The sequence below is a fragment of the Prosopis cineraria genome, unplaced genomic scaffold (genome assembly GCF_029017545.1).
Source record: "Prosopis cineraria cultivar Desert tree isolate PC_DT_omini unplaced genomic scaffold, ASM2901754v1 PC4, whole genome shotgun sequence".
Classification (NCBI taxonomy): Eukaryota; Viridiplantae; Streptophyta; class Magnoliopsida; order Fabales; family Fabaceae; genus Prosopis; species Prosopis cineraria.
The window spans coordinates 42,580,509-42,604,206 of NW_026555335.1; the positions used below are offsets into that span (position 1 = coordinate 42,580,509).

Below are 23,698 nucleotides of genomic sequence, written 5' to 3' on the forward strand. Positions count from 1 at the left end.
ATGTAGGGCAGCAGACTGATAGGACAGGATTTCAACTTAATCCAAAGTCTGATATCTTTCATGAAAAGACTTGGGTTAGGCAATCCATAAACTGCTCTTGTCTAGATGTACCTCGAAGTTGAATAAATTTGGACTTGTTTCATAGGATTGGGAGATTTATCCCACCAGTCCAATACCTTTCTTTGTTTTTCCTCCTTTTTTGTATGAGAGGTAACAATTCATTTTAACCAGATAAACTCAATTTAAATAATAAAAATACTTATAGTTATAAATTTATCACAAAATATTAAATGTTAATTATAATAATTTCATAACAATATCCAACAAATAAAAAAAGTAATTTTAGTTACAATTCACAATATTCAATATGTCTGAACTACATTACAACAACAAGTTAATAACAACTTCTAGAGAAGAGAGGTAGGAAATTAGAAAATGAAGTGAGACACTGTGTTAAACAATCAAGTCTTAGGCTTCAATCTTTACATTCAACTATATTAAAAATAAAAAAATAATTATAATTATATTTACATAGTTTTATGGGGCTGAACTGGACCAAGTAGTCTAAAAGCTTGATCCTCTATCTAGTCCAACTCATAAATAAAACTTAATTTTGTTAGTCCTTTTAATCCATCAAATCTATTTTTTTACAAGATCATCGGATTTTTATATAGCCCTAATTTAATGTTATTATTGTGAAATTGCACTATTGTTCTAATATTTTTGAAATAATACTGTAGCAATCAAAAAAGATAATATAGTTTCGCGTGGTGAAAACCTCCCAAAAGAAATTTGTCCTAAAACCTACAATAAAGAAGAGGGGAAAGAATTATTGGAACGAGTGGAAAAAGGGCAAGTGGAATTTGTTGTTTTCCCGATCCCAGATTGCGTAAGGCACTTGAGGAGTCAAAGGGCTTTGACGTTTCGTCGCGATCTTAATAACTTCAATTCAAATTATTATTCTAATCAATGGACACCTCACCAGCTCCCCTTATTCGAGTTTTTATTCCTCTGTTGTTTGTCTTTGCCTTTTTCTTCCTTGCCTCGTTCCGTTCCTTTTCCTATTTAAATTTGCTTATGCGCTGAAAAGTTAATTAACCTCTTAAAAAGCACTCCTTTTAAAGATATTTATCCGAAAAATTATTAGACTATTACTTATTACTACTTGCATAACAATGAAATGAATTTGACTAAATGTATTAGTTCTTATATAAATTAATTTTAAAATTATTAATAATAATTTATAATATCATTCGACACTTTAAAAATGAGAAAAGGAGTGAAAGGGAAGTAAAGGAAATAAATAAATGAAAGGGTCAATTGTCCGTGGAGTAAGGGGAGTTGGCTTCCCTTGGTTGAGGGCAGCTCTCCTCCATGCAGATCTGGATCATGATCTAAATTTATTATTTTAATTTTAAAAAATAAAAATTTTGTATAAATTATAAAAAAAGTTTAATAAAAATTTTTTTCATTTAAAAAGTTTAGATTTAATATGAATGGTTTTATAAATTTTTTATTTTAATAAATTTAAAATAAAAATAAAAAAATGTTAAATTTAAACTGTCTAAATATACCTTTCCCAACTTCAGAATAATGTTCCCGTGAACCTGCAGGCCTTACAGTCGTGTAGGCCATAAACCAATGTTGGGGCAATTCACGCGGTGCATGTGCAGATTAGGTAGTGCGTCGTTTTGAATTATGTCTGGTGAAAAATATTAGTATTGTTGGAGCAGCCTTCCTGTAAAACAAAGGACATATTTATAAAGCATCCTCGATGTGACACATTTATAAATCGCTTCATATCTTCATTAAAAAAAAAAAAATCAGCTCCATATAATTATGAAAACTTGCTGCAAGATTTTAGAATCAAAGTGAAATTGATATTGATCCTGACAAAACTATTTTACTCTTTGTGTTAGTTGCCACATAAGAGAATTATAAAGTTAATATTACTTGTTAATTCATCACCATTACTTGTTAAAATCAACCATGTTACTTGTCCAACATCTAACTTGTAATAAATCCACTATTTAATTACTTGTTAAGTAATATTTAACTTGTTATATGTGTAATATTTCTTGTTAACTCTTTGTGAATTACCCTTGCTTTATTAAGTCTGTTATGTTACTTGTTTTACATTTAACTTATGATAAATTCATAACTTGTTAATTTTTAAATAATGTCATTGACTTGTTGGACGCATAACATCACTTATTAATCATCCATCATTACTTGCATGGATGGATCCAAAGTGATAAACATGGGAGGAATTTTAAATAAGATAAAGGGTAAAAGGGCAAAACTATCCACAAAGTAATTAATTAGAAGCACCTAATATTTTAAAGTGAAAAAGGGTAAAAATATTCATAACATTATATGAATGAGTGCAAAAGTGATCAGACCATTAACTTTGACCAAATGTCATCAACTTTGACTGTTAAATGATGACTGTGCATGTTACGTCTCAACCCTTCTGATATAAACTAATAAAGGGGCAAAATACCCATGAAATTATCGGCCAAAAATAAAAATACCCATAACGTTATCAAAGTTGATGCAAAAGTGACAAATCCATCAAATTCCTTAAATATGGATTATTTAACTGATATCTAAGCAGAAGTTGACCATTCTTTCACTAACATGGATAAAAAAATTTTCAGATGAAATTCTCTCGAGGTTAATAGATTATTGTATGAATATAATGTAAGAAAATATCATTTTAACCAAATATCAAATTAAATAGCTTGTTTTTTTTTTACAGCAGTGATGAAAACTATTTAAAAATTTTGAACCAATCATAAATGAAATTGCTTAAAGTTGTGACAATGTTCTTAAGATAGGGCGACATGGATGTGTGCTCAATTTCGATCTTCTATTGTGTACAATCTATCTCATTATGTTGAATATTAAGTTTTGCAGACAAGAAAAATGAGTAAAGAGGAAGGGAGGAAAGGCGAGATGCGAGGCGATGAAAAGAAATCATATGGCATGAATTTTGATGGATTGGTCATTAATTATAGATACTCATATGATGATCAATCTAACATCCATAAAAATTTATCTAGAAATATTTTTTGTCTAAATCAGTGAAAAAATAGTCAACTTCTACTTCTATGTCAACTAAACGGTTAATATTTAAGAGATTTAATAAATTGGTCACTTTTATACCAATTCTGGTAACGTTATGGGTGTTTTTGCTTCTAGCCAACAATTTCGTAGATATTTTTATCCCTTTCATTAGGCCATGTCAGCAAAGGGTAATACGTGAAATGCACATTAATAATTAACGATCAAATTTAATGGCCTTAGGTCAAAGTTAACTGTTTGATCGCTTTTGCACCCACTTATGTAATGTCATTAGTTTTTTTTATCCTTTTTTTCTAACTTTATGATATTGGATGCCATTGATTGACCACTTTACGAATATATTTGCCCCTTTAAGCTAAGATAAAATATAGGGGACCAAAATCAATTTTAGCCATTTTTACAAAAAACAAATAATTTCTAAAAAGGAGGTGAAAATTATGGGGGACAAGAACCCTACTTGCCCCAGACCTGTTTCTCGTTACTCATTGAGTCTATTACGTGCTATGTTTAATTTAATTGGAGAAGGATATTTTGATGTTTTGCTATACAATTTAATTTCAATGTAGACCAAATATTCTATAGTGATATTTCAAATTATCTTAGGCTTGATTAATAAAAATGTCATATCAATAGTCCTTTGATGAAATTCACCCACCAAACAATTGGAGGTGCTTAAATCCTCTACTAACCGGAGATATTAGCATTTGCTTGTCCATTTTGTCCGTGGAGAAGACAAACCTAAACCAAGATTATTTTTCTCTTACCAGTCATTAATTTTTTCACGCTATACAGTGCATCAACTTGTGGCTTGACATGTTCAGAGGGACATGTCGTGTTTTGCCCTCTTTACATGATTGATCTAGGTTCTGAAACCTAGGGCCTGTTTGTTTTCTGTTTTTAAAAATTATTTTTTATTTTTAAAAACAAAAAAATTAAAAACTTATTTGAATAAGTATTTTTCATTTAATCATTTTCAAAATTATTTTCATTTTTTGTTTTTAAAAACCAAAAAATAGAAACAACTTCATGTTGTTTTTATTTTATTTTCTTTATTTTTAAAATACACTACATTTGATTATTGAAGATTATAATTATCTTGATCAATTTTTATTATTAATTATCACCATTACTTATTTATAATCATCACTATCAGTCCATTTTTTAATTTTAAAACTATTTTTTAATTGATATAACCAAATAGATTTTCATTTTATTTTGTTTTAAAAAATAATTTTAAAATCTATATTACAAAACAGTTTTTGAAAATAAAAAATGAGAACAAAAACCAAACAGCCCCTAATTTTTCATTACTTTTTCTTCTTTTTTTTCCGAATGTTGAGAGGAGCTTACATTAGTATATATTTCTTCCCCTTGGTATTTCTTCTTTGTTGGGGGAGTTTGAGGGTACTATTTCAAATAACAGATTCAACAAGAGTTGATCATGGGCAAGCAAATCAAATGAAAAATAAAAAAGAGCGGGTTCCTGCACATTATAAGAACGGGAAAAAAATGTTGCTTAACAAGAATAAGATGCATAAGGAATGAAAAAGAGAGGTTACGCTTCAGATGATAAATAAATCAAGGGTCAAAAGTATCCAGTAATTTAAATTTTAAAAAAGAATAAAAATACCTATAATATTATTAAATTTAATACAAAAATGATCAAACCATTAACTTTGCTCTAACGCAATTAATTTTTGATATTAAATACTTATTGTGCTTGTCATATGTCAATCTTTGCTGACAAAAACTAAAAAAGAGGCAAAAATACTCATGAAGTTGTCGACTAGGAATATCCAATAGCCTAAAGTGAGAAAAAGGACAAAAATATTTACAATATTATTAACGTTAGTGCAAAAATAAACGATCCATCAAATTTTTTAAATGTTAACCATTTAACTGACACCTAACTAGAAATTGATCATTTTTTCATTGATATAAAAAAAAATTATTCTCAAGTTAATTTCTACTGAAGTCTATCGGTGATGTATCTTACCAAATCTCATTTTTTTCGCTGACATATCTCACCCCCTCCATCCATCTCTCTCCACTCATTTTTCTTGTATGCAAAACCTAACATTTAATATAGTGAGATAAGTTGTACACAATCGAAGATCGAGACTAAGCACACCTCCTACACCTGCTACATTAAAAATATTTTCACTACCTTAAGCAATTTCATTTATGATAGGTTTGAAATTCTCAAATAATTTCACCATTGTTGCAAAGAAGCGAGCGTTTTAACTTGATGTTCAATCAAAACAACATTTTTCCATATGATATTCACACGATGACTAATCACCCTCCATATAATTTCACTTAAGAATATTTTTTGTTCATATTAGCAAAAAAAAATGGTCAACTTCTATTTAAGTGTTAGCTAAACGGTTAACATTTAAGAGATTTAATAGATTAGTCATTTTTGCACTAACTTTAATAACATTATGGATATTTTTATACTTTTTCTCATTTTAAGCTACTAGATATTTTGGCCACTCACTTGATAGGTATTTTTGCGTAACAACCCAATTTAAATTTTAATAGTTAATTTGGATTAATAGAAATTTTTAAAAATATTTAAAGGTAAATGATTATCAAATCTAACTTATGATATAATTTTAAGTTAAGATTTTAAAAATTATTATTATTATTATTATTAAAAAAGAAGAAAGATAAATATAATAGAAAGAGAGATTGAGAAATGAAATATATATATATATATCTATATATACATATACATGGGAATTAAAAAAATAGAAAAGGGGGGAGGCGGACGTTTTACGCGTTGTGCAGGTGTGATTTACATATACACGTATAAAGATTTACATATACACATATAAAACAAAGGAAAGGAAAGCAAAAAAAAGTGAAACCCACACTTTAAAAAAAAAAACTACACGCACACCCTTCGCCTCTCATTTTTCCTTCATTTCCTTTCTCTTCCGTGTGCGAATAGAAGGAGCATCTGTGCGCACGAGTTCGGCGCAGTTAAGTTTTAAAGGTGAGACTTTTTAATAGGATATTTAGAATAAAATTTCAAATTTTTTAAAATTAAGTAAGTGTTCTAAAAATTTTTCTTATTTATCTAACTCTTTTCATTTCTGATTTTATGATGGTAAAAAATTTAAGGTTTGGAATAGGGATGAATTTGTATTGAATAAATGTGATTGTTAAGATTATTAGTAGTATAATAAATATTTTAGAGTATAAATTTGTTAGTGAGCTTTGAATTTGAGGCTTGTGGATCAAACCTTAAGCTAGATTTTATTAAATTCAAAAATATATGTTGATTTATTGAGGTTTAAATGATTATTTGGGATGAGAAATGAATTACTATGGCTATAGGATAATAATTCTAAGCTTAAGACTCAATTTTTAATTTTTAAATATTTTAGGTGCAAATTTATGAAATAAAAAAAATGTTGATAATAGAAATTAGTTTAGAGGTTGATTTTAACTTATTAATGTTTATTGATGACTAAAAGAGAAATTAAAAATTTTACTTGATAATACTAACTCTAGATTTGTATTAAGATTGAGATTAGAAATTATGTTATATTTTCTAATTCTATTATTAGAGTTATTTTATTAGTTTCAATAATTTAAACTAATATTTATAAATAATATTATTTGCAGATTGTATTATTGGTGAAGATTGTGGTGGGAGAGAAATTGTAAGGAAAAATTTATTGAAAAAGCCACGAGGTAATCATGCTTTTAATTTGTGATTAGTGTTGCTTTATGTTAATTGGGTGATTATTAAGAAAATTATGAATTGTTGTTGAGAAATTACTTTGTTATATTTATGAAAAAATTGAAAATTGTAGATATGCATTTTGAAGTATTTTTGCCAAAAAGGATTTCATATTATAAAATTGTTGAAAATGAGAAAATTGTGAAAATTATAATATTATATAATTGTACAGTGTTGTTATGAATTTATTTGATTATTGTGGAAGGTGTTGAGAGACTTGTTGTTGTTGTTATATTTATATGCCACGTGGTACGCCCCTATTGGAGCCCAATAGGTGGCTTGTAAGGGTTCAGGCTAATATACCTTTGGCTGGGTAATTTAGCACCAAGTAAGGGCTATGTCTTGAGGTTAATAGAGAGAGATAAAGATGGTTGTTTGTTATATATTATAATATTTCTTATATTTTTCTTAAAATTACATGACTGTTGTTTCTCCATTTGGCAATCACACATTTAACTGTTTGTATATATTATCATAAATTGGCATTGATTACTGAAACTTTTAAGTCTCATTATGTGATTAATAATTTTTAGGAGAAGAGCTACAAGTGGTGCATGGAGGAGTCTCTGAGGCTTAGTGACATCGATCCATTATCTCTTTTGAGTATCTAATTTATGATTTTTAATGTGTTATATTGTCAATATTAGGGCTTTTTGTTTATTGACAATTATATGAATGTAATCACGCCATTTAAACTATTTTTACTTTTAGTACATTTTGGATGACTGTAACTTTGATCTCTAATTTATTTTGGATGGTTTGAAATGGCATGATTATGAGGCCAAATAATTGGCTTATTTTGAAAATTGATTAAGTTGTTTAATTTAGTTATTGGTCTATAGTTTATACTTGTTGGGAGTATAAGGATGGAAAATGTGGTTTTAGCCCAATGGTATGTGAGAGGTAAAAATTTGTCCGAGATATTGTATTATGTAAGCTTAAGTCAATTATAAAATATTTTTATATTAAATTTATTGATATAAAATATATTAGGTGGCTGTAACCCAACTATGGTTGTAAATGTGTATTAGTTGTATAAAATTATTTTGTATTATTTAAAAAAGGGTTTAATCTTTTCTACCATGATAGTTAATTTAAAAGGAAAAGTATTTTATAAGGTTATGTTTTATCGTTTCTTACTATGATAGTGTTTTAAGTTATAGAATTATTTTAAAAAATATATATAAGATAAGTTAACTTTTGTTTATCATGGTATACACTTTTTTACCATGATTGAGTAAAATTGTTTTGAAAAAAAAAAATCAGAGTGCTACATTTTGCACCTTAACTCATAAGTCAATTTGAAGTTGGGCTAAAAGCTAATAAAAATACCTTTTTCTTACATTCTATCAAAAAACCAAAAAGAGGCCTTTTTCTTGCAAATCATGAAACCTAATTTATTAAACAAAAGGCTTTTTACCTGATGGGTGTGGTACATGTGATAACGATTTAGATCCCTTAAAAATCATTTTAAAATTTAATTTTTAAAGGTGTGTATGAAAAACATCATTTGAGAGAAGATAACTTTTTAAATAGTACTCAAATTCTTTAAAAAATTAATTTCATGGCTATTGACTATGAGAATAACTTGAGTAATCCAAAAAGTAAGATGGCCTCTTCGTAAAACAAGGCGGCCTCTTCACATGATAAAAGTATTTGCCAACTCATTAGAATAAATGTCTATATTTAATGCATAATTATATTTCAAATAGAATTACATAGAAACGTGCACGATTAAAAAAAAAAAAAATTTGCCTACAGCAAGGATTAATTTTGAACGAACTATGCAAAATATCATTCTGGCCCAGTCCATCAGACACCAATTTGGCAAATTGTAATTTTATTATTATTACTATTATTATTATTTGGGTTTCAGCTGATAATTTGAAATCGCGAACGTCTCAGGTCAGGCCTCAGCTGGGGTAATTAAAGCACAGTTCGCCTGAGCATCGGGGCAGATACGCCAGGCCCCACCATCCCTCGAGCGCGAATAAATTAACTTCGAACGTTTGCTTCATTACTAAAATTCACATTTATTTAACATCTATATAGCTTCATTCGTGCAGATCTAAATCTATAATGCATTCTATATTCTTTTATTTAACATCTATATAGCTTCATTCTTGCAGAGGATAGGTGCTGCATCCATTTGGTGTTTTCAACATTTTCTGGTGATTCTTGGATAGATTTTAGGATTTCTCGGGTTTAAGAACCGAGGATTTCATGGAAGGGCTTGTGAGTTCTAGGACCAACCTTGTCTGCGCTTATGGTAGAAAATATCAGTCTCGTTTTCTGCCATCTTCTACACTACAGCTGAGGAAGAGTATCTATGAATTTCGATTGAAGACCACGAAATGGTTCTCGTCATTTAACGTAACTTTTGCTTCAGTTCAGCCAGTACGGGGTTCAAAAGTGAGCCATTCTGGGAACAAGCTGCCTTCCGGAGGCTTCTATCACTCCGACCGATGTTTTCGACCTCAGGATTTGAAATCATACTATTGATTGTTTCTTTCTTTAAATGATAGATATTCTTGAGCTTTGGCGAGACGCTGATGCTGTGTGCTTTGATGTCGATAGTTCCGTCTGCCTGGATGAAGGTATTGATGAGCTCGCTGATTTTTGCGGGGCTGGAAAGGCTGTGGCAGAATGGACTGCTAGGTTGGATAAACAAACTATAAACACTTTAAATGCCTTTTGTTTTGATGTTTTCGTGTCCAACTTGTGCACTGAATTTTAACAGAGCAATGGGTGGTTCTGTTCCTTTTGAGGATGCCTTGGCTGCCAGACTATCTTTGTTCAGTCCCTCTTTGTCTCAAGTTCAGGTTGTCTTGTGCAAAGACCCCCCAGGTAGGAGTGATTTTGTTAACGATCTTGATTATTTGTTAAGTTTGGCGTATATGATCATTTTGTTAAAATCCGATCTTGCTTCCCGAATAATTGTTTCCTAGTTACATGATAGAATTAGAATATTCTAATTATGAGATAGAAAAGTTTTCAAAATCTTCACCTGCATTTTGTAGTCTCTATCTTTATTTTCATGCATTTTTGTTGCATGTACTTGTGTCATGTCTGTGGATACTCCAACTAAGGGATATGTGTTAGATGTGTACTCAGAAATCAGAATTGCCAATGACTCGTATCCAGTTTCTGTGCATGTGTGACGTGTCCTTGTACTGGGGTAGATTTATCAGGAAAGTGAGGAATTAGGACTGTCAGAATTAATAGAGTTGACTCGCTCTCACTGGAAGGTTTTCTTTCTCGATTTCTAGTTTCCCATTATTAAAGCTGCAATCCTTTACCATGCCCAATGCTTACTTGATCACCTTATGCATGTTCAGGAGAAACTCCGCATGGTGTCAAAGCCAAAAAATGATATTGCCTTGTCATCAAATCATATATTTCCTGCAAGAGAATTTTTAATCATGAAACTGCAATAATATACTTAAAAAATAATTGTACCGTGGAGAAATTTTTTTTCCGGTAACATACAAAAATAACTGAATTGTTCATATGTCTGGTCATTCTAAAGTTTAACGACAAAACTATGATTTGTGTTTCAAATTTACACTTTTGTTCCTTTTCTCATCATGTCACAAATCGCAATCTGTTTCTTTGATGAGAAATGTGAACAGATGAAGGGCATTGTTTATGATTTTGCTTCTCAATATGCAGGCTTTCCCCTGGCATTCAAGAGTTAGTTGACAAACTAAAGGCTAGTAAAAAAACATGTTTATCTGATTTCAGGGGGTTTCCGTCAAATGATCAATGTATGTGGAAAGTTAATAATTAATGATTCTTATATTTGTTTCCTTCTGGTTTCAAAAGGGTGAATCAGGATACACTGAGTTAACATCGTCATTGTACATATGAAGATATTAAAATGATTTGCGCAGCTTAACACTCACGACTCCAGAGAATTTAACGCAGTGATTTTCGTATATGATAAGCGTGCAGGACAATGAATTAGAAACTTTCTTTCCTTTCTAATTAAATACTAAGTCACTTCTTATGAAGCCTGTTGCGTCAATGCTCGGAATTCATCAAGAGAATATTTTTGCCAACCAACTACTTTTTGGTAGCTCCGAAGAGTTTATTGGGTTTGATAAGAACGAGTCTACTTCAAGAAGTGGAGGAGAAGCTACTGCAATGCAACAAATCAGGAAGGTTGGTATTGTATCTGCTTATTAATTTTAAGTTTAATCTACTACATTGCTTGTCAAGCTAATTAAACTTAGATTTCAGGTTCATGGCTACAAAGTATTATCTATGATTGGAGACGGTACAACTGATAGTAAGGTTGGTAAAAACTTTCATATATTTGAGTAATATTACTTTTATTTTAAATTATAAGACATTTTTGGAGAAAATTCGACATTTTAAAATATAAAACATTTTGATCAAGATAAAATTTTATTAATGATACTTTTTTAATATTACTATTCACATATATTCTTTCTCTTTAATATTATTTTACAAGTGGAATATTAAATGAAAGGCATTTTTCAAAGTTTACAATTTTATCTTGTAAGGTTATAAAGTGTATTTAATAAGTTTTATTAGTATGTGTAATTTTATTTAAAAATATTTTATAATTTAGGATGAAAAGAATAATATTTATGAAATATTAAGGTCCCGACTGTGGGTTTATTATAGCACTTCAAGTTGAGGGCCTTCATTGAAGTTCCTGTCACTAATATCGTTTTCGTGTATTTGGATGTGAGAGATCCACTTGAGTGATGGGACTCGCATATTTTTTGTTCATCTCTTTTCAAAACTGACAACAAATTGAGAGAAGGTGATAAAGAGGATCCAAACCAGTTATTCATGTGTGTGTAACTGTTATTCTTTCATATATTTTGGCTTCTTATAGAATTAAAATAGTTTATATTCTTTTTTCTTTTTTCCCCTTCAAAAAATTAAAAGGGGGGGCTTATGTAAGACACTTCTCTCTATATTAAGAGGACTGGTATTAGACGATTAGGTGTGAGAAAATGATCAGAGAAGTTGACATTGGAGTGATTGCCATTAATTTTTCTTCTTCCTGAAGAATCAAATTGTTTTTTTCTTTTTGAATTTGATTGGATGATCTTGCTTTCTAATGTTCGTTATAACATATATGCTACTTCAATGCAAAAACTATGATATAATACATGAAAACGTGTAAAGCTAATAGTTTCATGTGGAAAGAATCTCTTCAATTTCTTCGAGGGAACTGAAAATTAACTCAATCTTCAAAATTAACTCAATCTCTTTGATTCCCTTTGTCGTCCCGCACAACACCCTCATTCATTTTAAAATTAACTCAATCTTCACTTTTAATTTTTGAACTCTGTTTGGTTGTAATGAGTCTAGCAAAACTTTTAAATACCTTCTCCTGTTTATTTTCCATGGGTATTTGATTCACATATACCTATGTATCTAATTTGTTTCAAAACTTTTTTTAATATAACTTTTATTTCATTTACTTTTGATAATCTTGTATTTATTTTAGGGGGACTTGATGGAATTTTATCCACTATCACCTTATTTCAATTAATGAATTTTATATATTTTACTAATTTTATAGGTATTTAACCTCAATTGACTTATCTCTCTCTTAAAGATTAAGGCTAAAAAGGTAAGAATGTTATTTTTCTATTTTATTGAATCTATTTTAAATATGGTAATTGTTATCATGGTCTATTGTGATGATTGCTTACTATGAAATATATCCAACAAAATGTTTTATCTTTTTTTTTTTTCATTATCTAACTTTGGTGACTGATAAGGTTATACATATAGCTTAATTCTCCAAGTACTTGATGTAAGCTAAATCTATCCTTATTATGTATGCAATAAAGGATGATAGTGTTAATGGTCTTTTAAATAGGGTCACGGTGAGTGATAGAACCACTCAAATATAGTAAATTTCAATTTCCTCTTCACACTAAAACTAATATTTAAATGTTTATTTATTCATATTTTTTTAATAAATCATGATATTTATAAGCTGTAAAAAATGTTACATCACTCACGCACATATATTTTATTGATTCATTTTATGCCTGTACATAACACATGCCACATGCTAGTTCTTAATTAAGGTTTTAAAAATCGGATCGGACTGGCCGGTTCAACCGGTTGAATCAGGAACTGGCTCTTAGTCCGGTTCAGTTGACCTCTAAAAACCGATCAGTAGAGAACTGGTCAACAACCAATAAAATCGGTCAAAAATCGGTAAAACCAAATCAGTTCTCATGAAAAAACTGAATAAAATTTTAAAAAAATAAATTAAAATTAAAATTAAAATACATCTTTCTTGATATTTAAATGAAAAGCTTCAATTATAATTAATATTAATTATGTATTTATCAATAATAAATTATATTACCAAGCATCTGTAATATATTTTTGAAAAAAATGCATATTTAAATGTATTTCTTATTTAATTATGATACATAAATTAAAAATATATTTATTTAATGTTAAATGATTCGACCCCGGTTAGACCACAGTTCAACCAATGAACCGTGAATCAGTGTCTCATCTAGTTTAATGATCAATCTGATTTTTAAAACCTTGTTCTCAATAAATATATAAAACATGTCATGCTTACTGAAATTTAAGATTAAGGTGAGGAGTCGGAGCTGAAGCCATTTCAAAAGCAAGGCAAAGATAGTCAAACGCGAGTGAGGAGGAGATTGGAGTTTTTTTTTTTTTTTTTTTTCATTTTCATTCTATTTTATTTTTCGAATGAGTGGCATCAAAAATTTGAAACCTTCCCTTCCTTCCCTCATAGATTTTTTATGGGGGTTAAGTGGGCTAACTGTTCTTAAGGGTTGGACCATAAGGTTTAGGGCCTAGATAGCTTGGGTTTTAAAAAAGCGACTTTTTGGCGACATAACTCAACCCATATAATGAGATCAAACTCATTTTTCGAGTTCCATGTAAAACGGAAAATGCTTTAATAATAATAACAATAAGTAATAACTCTGACCAAAAGTTTATTGTTACATTAACAATCTTGAATAAATAAGATAACATCTTTAAACTTGTATGCTCATGTACTTGAACAACGTTATTTTTTTGGTAATTAGTGGCAATACCGATGAAAGTATCATATTGAGTATTAACGGAGTTATGCTTTCATGTCAACGAGTTGTTGTAACAATATAGGGTCCTTTAAATTTAAGTTGAGTATAATTAATTATAAAAATAATTAATTAAATATTTAATTTTAATAATAATTAATTATATTGTAACGCAATCTATTTAAATATTATTTTTATAAAATTAATTTTGATAGAATTAAAGATATTTGAATAATTTATTTAGAATTAATTTTAATTGCATAAATTATTATAAAGGATATTACTTTTTAAAATAAAATTATTAATAAATTTGTATCTAATATTATTAAAATTTTTAAATTTTATTTAAAAATTAAAATATATTATTTAAATTATATATCTGATTAATTATAAAAATTTAAACTATAGTAACATTAACAATTTTAATTTACATAAATAAATAACTCAATATATCTTAGTTCAAATAAATTTAATAAAAGAGAAAGATTTAATTCTTAAATACCAAATATTAATTTTATAATAATTAATAAAGATGATAATATACAAATTAATTTTTAATGAAATCATGAATATGAAGCATATTTAATGAAGATGTTAAGCACTGTCTAAAATTTTGACAATATAAAAAATATAACAATGTAACAAATGACGCAAAGTCTCTCTCTATGAACTTTTGTAACAATTTTTGTAATGACCCTCAAATAAAAATTAAATTAAATTAATTTTTTCTATCAATTAATATTTTATTTAAATCAATTTTACTAAGTTTTGTGTCTTTCTTATAATTTTTTTCTTGGGCCTTTCTTATAATTTTTCTCTCATGCCTTTAAAATTCCAACGCATAAGTTAAGTGCCTGTTTGGATTTCAGTTGAATATAATAGGTTATAAAATAATTGATTAAGTAATAGATTTTAATTATAATTGATTATATTATAATGTAATCTATTTGAATACTATTTTTTTAAAATTAATTTTAGCAGAATTAAAATTATTTATATAATTTAATCATAATCAATTTTAACTATATAAATTACTATATAATTTAATTTTTAAATATAAAATATTAATTTTTTGAGGATATAAAATTTAAATTTTATTGAGAAAAAAAAGATAAGAGAAGAGAGTTTAGTTTTATTTTTATTTAATGTTATTTTTTTTTATAATTTTTTCTTGGGCCTTTCATTGTAAATTTTTCCAACACTTTTGATGAACTTTTTGCAGGGAGCTGATCGAGAGAGATTCGGAAAAAACGTGCGTTTACGGCAATAATTAATTTTTGACTTTTTCTGGCTATTTGAATAACTTGGCTCAAAAAATTGATTTTGAACTTAAAAATTAATTATTATACGTATCCAAACACACGCTAACTCTTGCAGCGGAAAGTTGAACAATCTGGGGTTTGAGTGTATAATTGAAAAATCGATTAAAATGCGTATCCAAACACGCACATAGTAATGCTCGGGCAATGGACTTGACAATCATGATAATTTACGTTTAATCAATTGGCAAGTGAAAAGATACATTAGTTGTGTGGAAAAGGAACAGGAGTTTTTTTTTTTCTTTTCGGGGGGGGGGGGTGTTAGAGGTGAAAGTCTCATTTTAGTGACAAGAAACACAAGAAGTGGTTTGGTTACATGCTGGCAACATTAAACATTGCATCTTTCAATGTGACTATATCATAATGATCACAAATTCAGAAGAACTGATATATTCGTTTCGAAGTTGGAAAAAGATCCATTGATGCTGCACAAACAATATATAGAGGTCGGTTACTTGATTACCACACAATGTACTTGTTAGATTATGCTTTTAAGTAATCAGTAGCTTTGCTCAACATATAAGCTTTCTAGAAAGAGAGCAACGTGTAGAAAATGACACGCACTTGCAAACCAAACATCCATATTGCAATATGATTATTATGTTTCATTAACATTAAAACTCATTTTATTTTCATTTCTTATTTTTTTACCCCAAGAAAAGGTGCTTTTATCTGTATCTTTGCTCTAACTCCTTTGTATTGAGGTTGAATACTTGAAAAGATAATATCCCTTTTTCTGTGTAAAATTTACTATACTATTTTTATTATTTAATCGATTATTTTTCCCCTAAGGGATAATAATTTTAAGAGTTTCTAAAAAAATTATTGTTTTTTTATTCAAACCTTTGAAATATGTAGATATAAACTGAAAATTTAAAAAATTACACACAAAAAATTAAAAATAACCATATTATTCATGTTTTAAAAATTGCGTGGTTCTGATAAAAGTATAATTTTATTGAATTTAACAGTTCTCTATGATCTGTTCTATTTACTAATCTCCCGTTTGCCAAGGAGAAATGATTTTAGCGAAAGCGAAAACGAAAATAAAAGTAAAGATAAAAGTGAAAATGAAAATGAAATTTAAAAAACATATTTGGCACAGAGATGTAGGTGGGATAAAAATTGTCTTCATGTTTTCCAACCCACCCTGTGTCAAAAACCCGTAATCGTTGATCTCTGACTGGGTCTCCCGGAATTGCTTTCTGATTGGCTTTTCAACCGGAAATGTGGCAACTACTTGCAATTTCTTTGAAATGTCTCTCTCTCTCTCTCTCTCGATCGAAGTCTTTTTGGCTTGTGAATTGAGATCTACATGGTCCTTCCTGGTCTTCAACTCTTCCTGTGAATGCAATCAATGAGGGACTGCAGAAGCCATGGGAGTCGGGGGCCATCGATCGCCTTCCTTGGAGTCGCCATGGAAAGGTATCTGGAGCATGCCGTCGAACGTGAGTGATTCTTCATCTTCGCCGTCCGTCTGTTATTGTTTCAGGAAGAGAGATTGCTGGGGCAAAATGGTCTGCACAGCGAGCTTTAGAAAAGTGGAACTGGGTTCTTTGGATCGGAATCCAATTGTATCACAATTGATGGAACTCAACTTTCTACGCAAAATTTTGAGTTCCGCCCTTCCTTCTAATCCCTGTCCCCAATTCTCTACATGCATTCTCAATTATAATGGTAATACGCCAATACCCTCACTTGGGTTACAAGTTCTCCGCCACATTCTGTTATTAGTTGCTCGTGTTATTACTCTTTGGATAGAGTGTCATAATCCAAATTTTCTTTTCCCTTCCTCATATTCTTATTTCTCAGAGGAAATGATGATAAAATTTTTTTGAATTATATAAATAACAATTTAATTTTTTAAAATATTATAATTTGAATAAAATCTCTAGAAGTTTTTTTATCATTAATGAATTTATGTAAATGATTAAATTAAACATTTAACACACGAACTTATGATTTGTTATTGTATTGTTACAAATGTCAAAAGCAAAGTTGTGATTGTTTAAACATAACTTATGATCATTACTTGTTATCTTTAATATTTATAGTAATATCAAGAATTTGATATGCAAAATTGTAATTTTCAATTATATTATTGCGAATATAAGAAAAAAATTATGATTATTCAAATAAAACTTATGATCATTAATTATTATTTCCAACACTTATAGTAATATTAAAAATTTAACATGCAAAGTTGCTATTTACTATTGCATTATTGTAAATATAAGAAGAAAGGTTGTGACCATTTAAATAAAATTTATAATCATTACTTGTTATTTTTTTTCAAGAAAGGCAATTTGATCATTTATATAAATTCATTAGTGACAAAAAAATTCCTAAAAACTTTAATGAAATTATGACATCTCAAAAGATCAAATTGTCATTTATATAATTTAAAAGAATTTTGTTATTATTTTCCTATTATTTATTTATCTATTTTTCCTCAAACAACTATTTTTCAAAAAAGAAAAGATATATTTTTGTATAATCGGTACTATCCACACAAAATTCTCAACACAACTATAACTTTTTTGGTCCGGCAACACAATTGTAACTTTATTGATGAAAAAAAAAAAAAATTATTACAAACCACACCTTGGTTAACTGGATTTAAAAACACAGACAAAAAGATTTGAACCTTAAAATATAATAGTGATAAGAAAATTTAAATACAATAAAACTTAATAATATTTGCCAAGCGAAAAATATCTGGTGCCAAAGACAGGGGTGTGAGTAATAGGCATGCACTCAAACTTTCTTTTGTTCTTTTAAAATAAAAAAATTCAAGAAAATGTTCAAAGATACATATAAACTATATTTATTTCCCATACGATGCACAGGATAATTTAATATTTAGAAGGTTAAAATAAAGTAGAAATTAAAAATTAAAAAATTCATTTATTTTAGTCTATTTAGAATTTTTCATTTTAATTAAATCTAAAAAAATTATTTTATTTTTCACATGCATATTAAAAATATAAATAATAAATTATTTTATTTTATTTTAAATGTGTTGTACGAGGATAAATATGAAGATTTCCCACTGTACTTGTGCTCTTCTTTTGATTAATATGAAAAGAAAATTTGAAATCAAATTTTGAAAAAAATTTACTACTGTGAGAAGAAAATTTATCAACCAACAAATATTATTAGAATTATTTAGCAAGTGCCACATGATCATTCAAAATCTAAAAACTTTAAATTATTAAAATACTGTTAGAATTTATCCTGTCACACCCCAAAATAGAGGGTGATCGGTACGGGTGTGAACCACTCTCACATTCCCGTAAGCCTCCAAGTGAATATTTATTCCATTTTTCAAGAAAAGAACAAAATTCAATCAAATCATATAAGAATTAAAATAACTTCTTTAAATTCATTATCATAAGAAAGTGTCAATGTTTTTTATAAAAATTTCGACAGAACCTCCCCTGTAACTAAGATCTCTCGAAAATTCTACAACAAAATTTTTTACAAATATCAGTATAAATCAGGAGCGTAGCTCCTTCTAGCCAGCAATCAATATACAAACCAAAAATAAGGTTCATCAACAACCTATATGGAACATATACTCTTTCTTTTAAATCAAAAGACATACAAATTATATATTTACATTAAAGCAATAATACCAATCAAAAGGTCTACCCACTGTAGCTATTTGCCCTTTAGAGGTCGATGGTGGGATCAACGTTAGCTAACAAATCTGAGGTCAAAATAAATTTTTCAATGAATAGCATTTTCATGAAAAAGTTCTTAAAATTTTAATCAATAATCTCTAATAATGGTGTCAGTTAGTTAAAAGCAATTCCACCAAAATTTGTAAACATGTAAGTCATAACCATATTTATAAAATAAGAGTAAATTGAAAACAATTTATGCTATTATGCTTAAAGAAAACAATCTGCTCTCATATAACTCAAAGTGATGCAAATTACTAGTTAAAATCAAGTAAATTTTGAAAACACATATTAATCAACATTTAAAATTTTGAAAACTCAACAGAATAGATTACAAACGTGGACACTCAGTCCACGACGGTAATTAACCAAACGTAGGCAAAACTACGAAACAAACGTGGACACACAGCCTACGAGGGTAAGTAACCAAACGCAGCTAAAGCTACGACACAAACGTGGTCACACAGCCCACGAGGGTAAGTAACCAAACGCAGCTGAAGCTACCAAACAAACGTGGTCACACAGCCCACGAGGGTAAGTAACCAAACGCAGCTGAAGCTACGAAACAAACGTGGACACACAGCCCACGAGGGTAAGTAACCAAACGCAGCTGAAGCTACGAAACAAACGTGGACACACAGCCCACGAGGGTAAGTAACCAAACGCAGCTGAAGCTACGAAACAAACATGGACACACAGCCCACGAGGGTAAGTAACCAAACGCAGCTGAAGCTACGAAACAAACGTGGACACACAGCCTACGAGGGTAAGTAACCAAACACAGCTGAAGCTATGAAACAAACGTGAACACACAGCCTACGAGGGTAAGTAATCAAACGCGGCTCAGGCCACAAAATCAAATGCGGGTATAAAGCCCACGAATACCAAACGTGAGAATAAAACTCACGAAACAAACTAGCTAATATTTAACCACAGCGCGCTACGGGCTAACGGAACTGCCATTAGCAGCAGGGTTCTGTATAGAGTTCTCTTAGAAATCCCGTTTCAAACATGCGAGAGAAATAATCATTTTTGAAGTCAAACTTTCATTCTCAAGATCAAACTCGCATGAATTACTTCAGATATATGAAACTTGCCAAATCGATATATCATAACGAATGTACAAACTTGTACTAATCATGCGACTAAGAAATTTTTGAATTTTAATAAGTAAAGGAGCCTTCATCAATATTAGAAATATATTTCTTGAGAAAATGCCTAAATCATAGTGTAACTATCTTTCATCATTATTTTAAAATTTCTAAAACTAACATAATTTATAAAAATGAAATATTTCAATAAAAGATTTTCAATAAATAATTATAACGAATGCTATTCACTTACTTGTTAAAGCTTCAAATTCTCAAAATATTCCTTGCCTTTAATTCTGGTCAGGGTCTCGTTCTTCCTCGCACCCTCAACTCAGCTGGCCTGAACAGTGGTGGACCAAGAGAAAAAAGAAACGGACGTACTCTTGAACGCTGAACAGGGGAAGCTATAATCTGAACGTTATCACCATATCCAACAATAGAAGAAGAATGATTCAACTGCACAAACACAAGCTTATAGTAACAGCCTTTCAGCACTCAATACTTTGTGACTTCACAGCCCAGAATGACACGGACGAACAGCACACAGAAAAACGCAGAAACAGGGATCACAGAAAGGAAGGGATAACGAGGCTCACAGCTGAACTTGGGAAGAAAGAACTCGTGAGAAGAACCTTCTAGCTTCAACGATTTGGTCCTTTACTCCATTTACAACTTATATGTGGACGATACAGGGAGAGCAGCGGGCGAAGAAGGAAAAAAAATAGAGATAGGAAATAGGTAGATGAACCTGAACGTTTTTTAGAGCAACTGTAAGCCTCCTCCAACGTCGGTGACAGCAAGGAATGAAAAAGGCAGAGATGAGTCAGTGATGGTAGAGGAACAAAGAGTAACACTCTAGATTCTTCTCGCTTCTCCTCCCACTCTCCTAAACTGACAATGCACCTAAGCAAGGAAAGAAAGAGAAAATTAAATTTAATGAGGGGAGGGTATTTTAGTAATTCTACAAAAGCTAAAATCACAAAAATGGACCCCTTTTTGTGCCTTATCAGATTTGAACCTCAAGCTTAATAATGAGTGAATTTTGTACACACTTTCACTACACCAACTCCCTTTCTTGCCAAAATTATCCTAAAATTAATATATCTATAGTTATAATATAATATTATATATTAAGTTTTTATTTAAAATTCCTGAGTTATTACATATCCCCTCACAAATTATTCCGGCAAAACTTAATAGTAAATTCATCTATATAATTATGTTTAATTTGTAAGTGTCACATGATCCTACAAAATCTAGAAATTTTTTTAAAACAATTAAAAATTATCACTCATCCCACAATAGATTTACAGTTGGACAAACACTTTTTATTTATTGTCTCATGCATATAAAAAATAAAAGTACCAAATGACAAGTTCTCACACTTATTCTTTTTATTATGAATTTCACATATATCACTAATTTTTTATTATAAACTTCACAATTATTTTCAATATTCAATTAAAAAAATTTCATTCATCCTACGGTAGATTTATGATGGGACGAATACATTTTACATTATTATCTTAGACATATGAAAAAAAATATAAACACCGAATGACATGGCCTCACATCTATTATTTTCATTACGAGTCTCACATTTATCATTTTTTTTCACAATAAACCCCCCACTCAATTTTATATTGAGAGTCCCATATAATTTCTAAAACATAAAAAAATTGAAGAAATAAAATAAAATTACTATTCATCCAATCATAGATCTATAGTGGGATGATTTATGCCCTGTGCTTAGTATTTAAAGATAGAAAATAAATATTAATATTAAAAAATTTTATTTTAGTGTACTTAAAGTGAAATACATTGTTCCATATAAATTAAAATTTAAGAAACAGCTTCTATTTTATAATATACTATCCTTGTGTATATATATAAAAAAATTAATATTTTTTTTTAACTTCTCGCCTCCCTAGCTTATTTTTTCCAAATTTTGTTGTCCTGAAGTTTCACCTTAAAAAAAATTGAACATATACTATAATAAATCATCTTACAATTTATGTCAAAGTATTATTTATAAATTATAATTTTAATTATTGTAAATTAAGCAAATAGTATAATTTATGTTATAAAACTATTTATCAATCATATATGTGTATATTACAAGTAATATAATGGCTGAGAAAAGATTAAGCCTACAGTAGAAGATAAATCCATTGACGTTATATAATTAATTTGAAGCACATGATTGCACAATTGTGTTTTATAGGGTTTCAAACCATAATTTATTTTACATATAAATAATAAAATAATAAATTTTTTACCTTACTCATTTGAAAAGTATGGCCAAAAACTTGTTCTGTATCAAATAAATTATTTTATGATTTGTTATCTCATGTTAGTAATAAATATATAATAAATCTTTTTATCTAAACTATGTTATTCTCATATAAATTTAAATTAAGATATGTTTTATTTTATAATTTTTATTTACAAATAAAATTTTATTTTAGAAAACACAACTTTCTTTGTTTAGAATTTTTTATCCTTTTGATATAAAAACATAAATAACAAATTGATCTATATTAAAAATATTTGCAACAAATCATCATTTTTTTTGGGTATTCAAAATTATTTTATCTTTTTTGGTAACAACATGTTGTGTTATTTTTACATAATTAACCTAAAAATTTGTTACTCTATCCATTTTAAAATACAAAGGATAATTTATTTTTCCGAGACATGTCTTATCCCCATAGAACTTTAAATTTAATAGAATATTTTATTTTATAATTTGTAACTTAGCTTTATAGTTTACAATATTTATAATCTTGTGTATATAAACTCAAAAGAAAAAAATTATTTTATTTAGAATTTATTATTTTCAGTAAATTAATTTTATTTATATTTATTTTAAGAAAATTACTTTTTATACTTTATCTAAATAAAATTGATAATTTTATTATGTATCTAACGCCTATTATTTTTACTAAAAATCTTATAGCCACTTTTAATTTTTACTTTTGATCTTTCAAAATATAAGAATTTTATTATTTTTTACACTTTGTCTAAATTTTTAACATTTACAAATGAGAATTTATATACAAAAAATTTTTCACCATATGTAAATAAAATTTATTAATTAAATTATAAGTCTCACACTCAATTTTTTAATGGCAGGTTCCATACTTAGGTTTTTTTATCATGGGTTTCACATATATGTTTTTTTTGTAAATTTTTGCTAATAAAATTATTCCCCATTCCATGCGCAAGAATGTTTTAGTATTTTCAAAAAATATATAGATATTAATTAGTGTACTTATAATGTAGAGAAAATACATATAATGTAGAGATACACTGCCCTCTCCTCTATATTATCTTAACTCTAGATATCTCTCTTCTATTTTAAAAATCATCTAAAGCATTTTTTTAATTCTTTAACTTTGCACAAGTTTTTATTTTAGTTCCTTTTTAAATATGATCTTCTGATTTTATTTATAAATTATTTTTAATATGTTTTATTGAAACAAAAAAAATTTAAAATTTATTAAATTTGTCTAAAAATTTAATAAGTTTTAAATTTTATTACTATTAAATATATATATTTTAATAATACATTTTCTCTTTTCAATATTTAATAAAGGATAAAAGAAAAAATTTGTGATGAAAATTTAATGATGTAACTTATAAATAGAACAAAAAAATTTTCCCTCTTTATCTTATAAGTAGGAATAGA

General features: G+C 28.4%; 1 protein-coding gene across 1 annotated transcript; it reads left to right on the forward strand.

Annotated features, from left to right (window-relative positions):
* Positions 1-8,908: 8,908 nt before the first annotated feature.
* On the forward strand, positions 8,909-11,940 carry LOC129310146 (uncharacterized). The gene is made up of 5 exons (XM_054952012.1): positions 8,909-9,253; positions 9,367-9,499; positions 9,582-9,688; positions 10,856-11,005; positions 11,084-11,940. The coding sequence occupies exons 1-5, from the start codon at positions 9,065-9,067 to the stop codon at positions 11,165-11,167; spliced, it is 663 nt and encodes a 220-aa protein (XP_054807987.1). The 5' UTR covers positions 8,909-9,064; the 3' UTR covers positions 11,168-11,940.
* Positions 11,941-23,698: the final 11,758 nt, after the last annotated feature.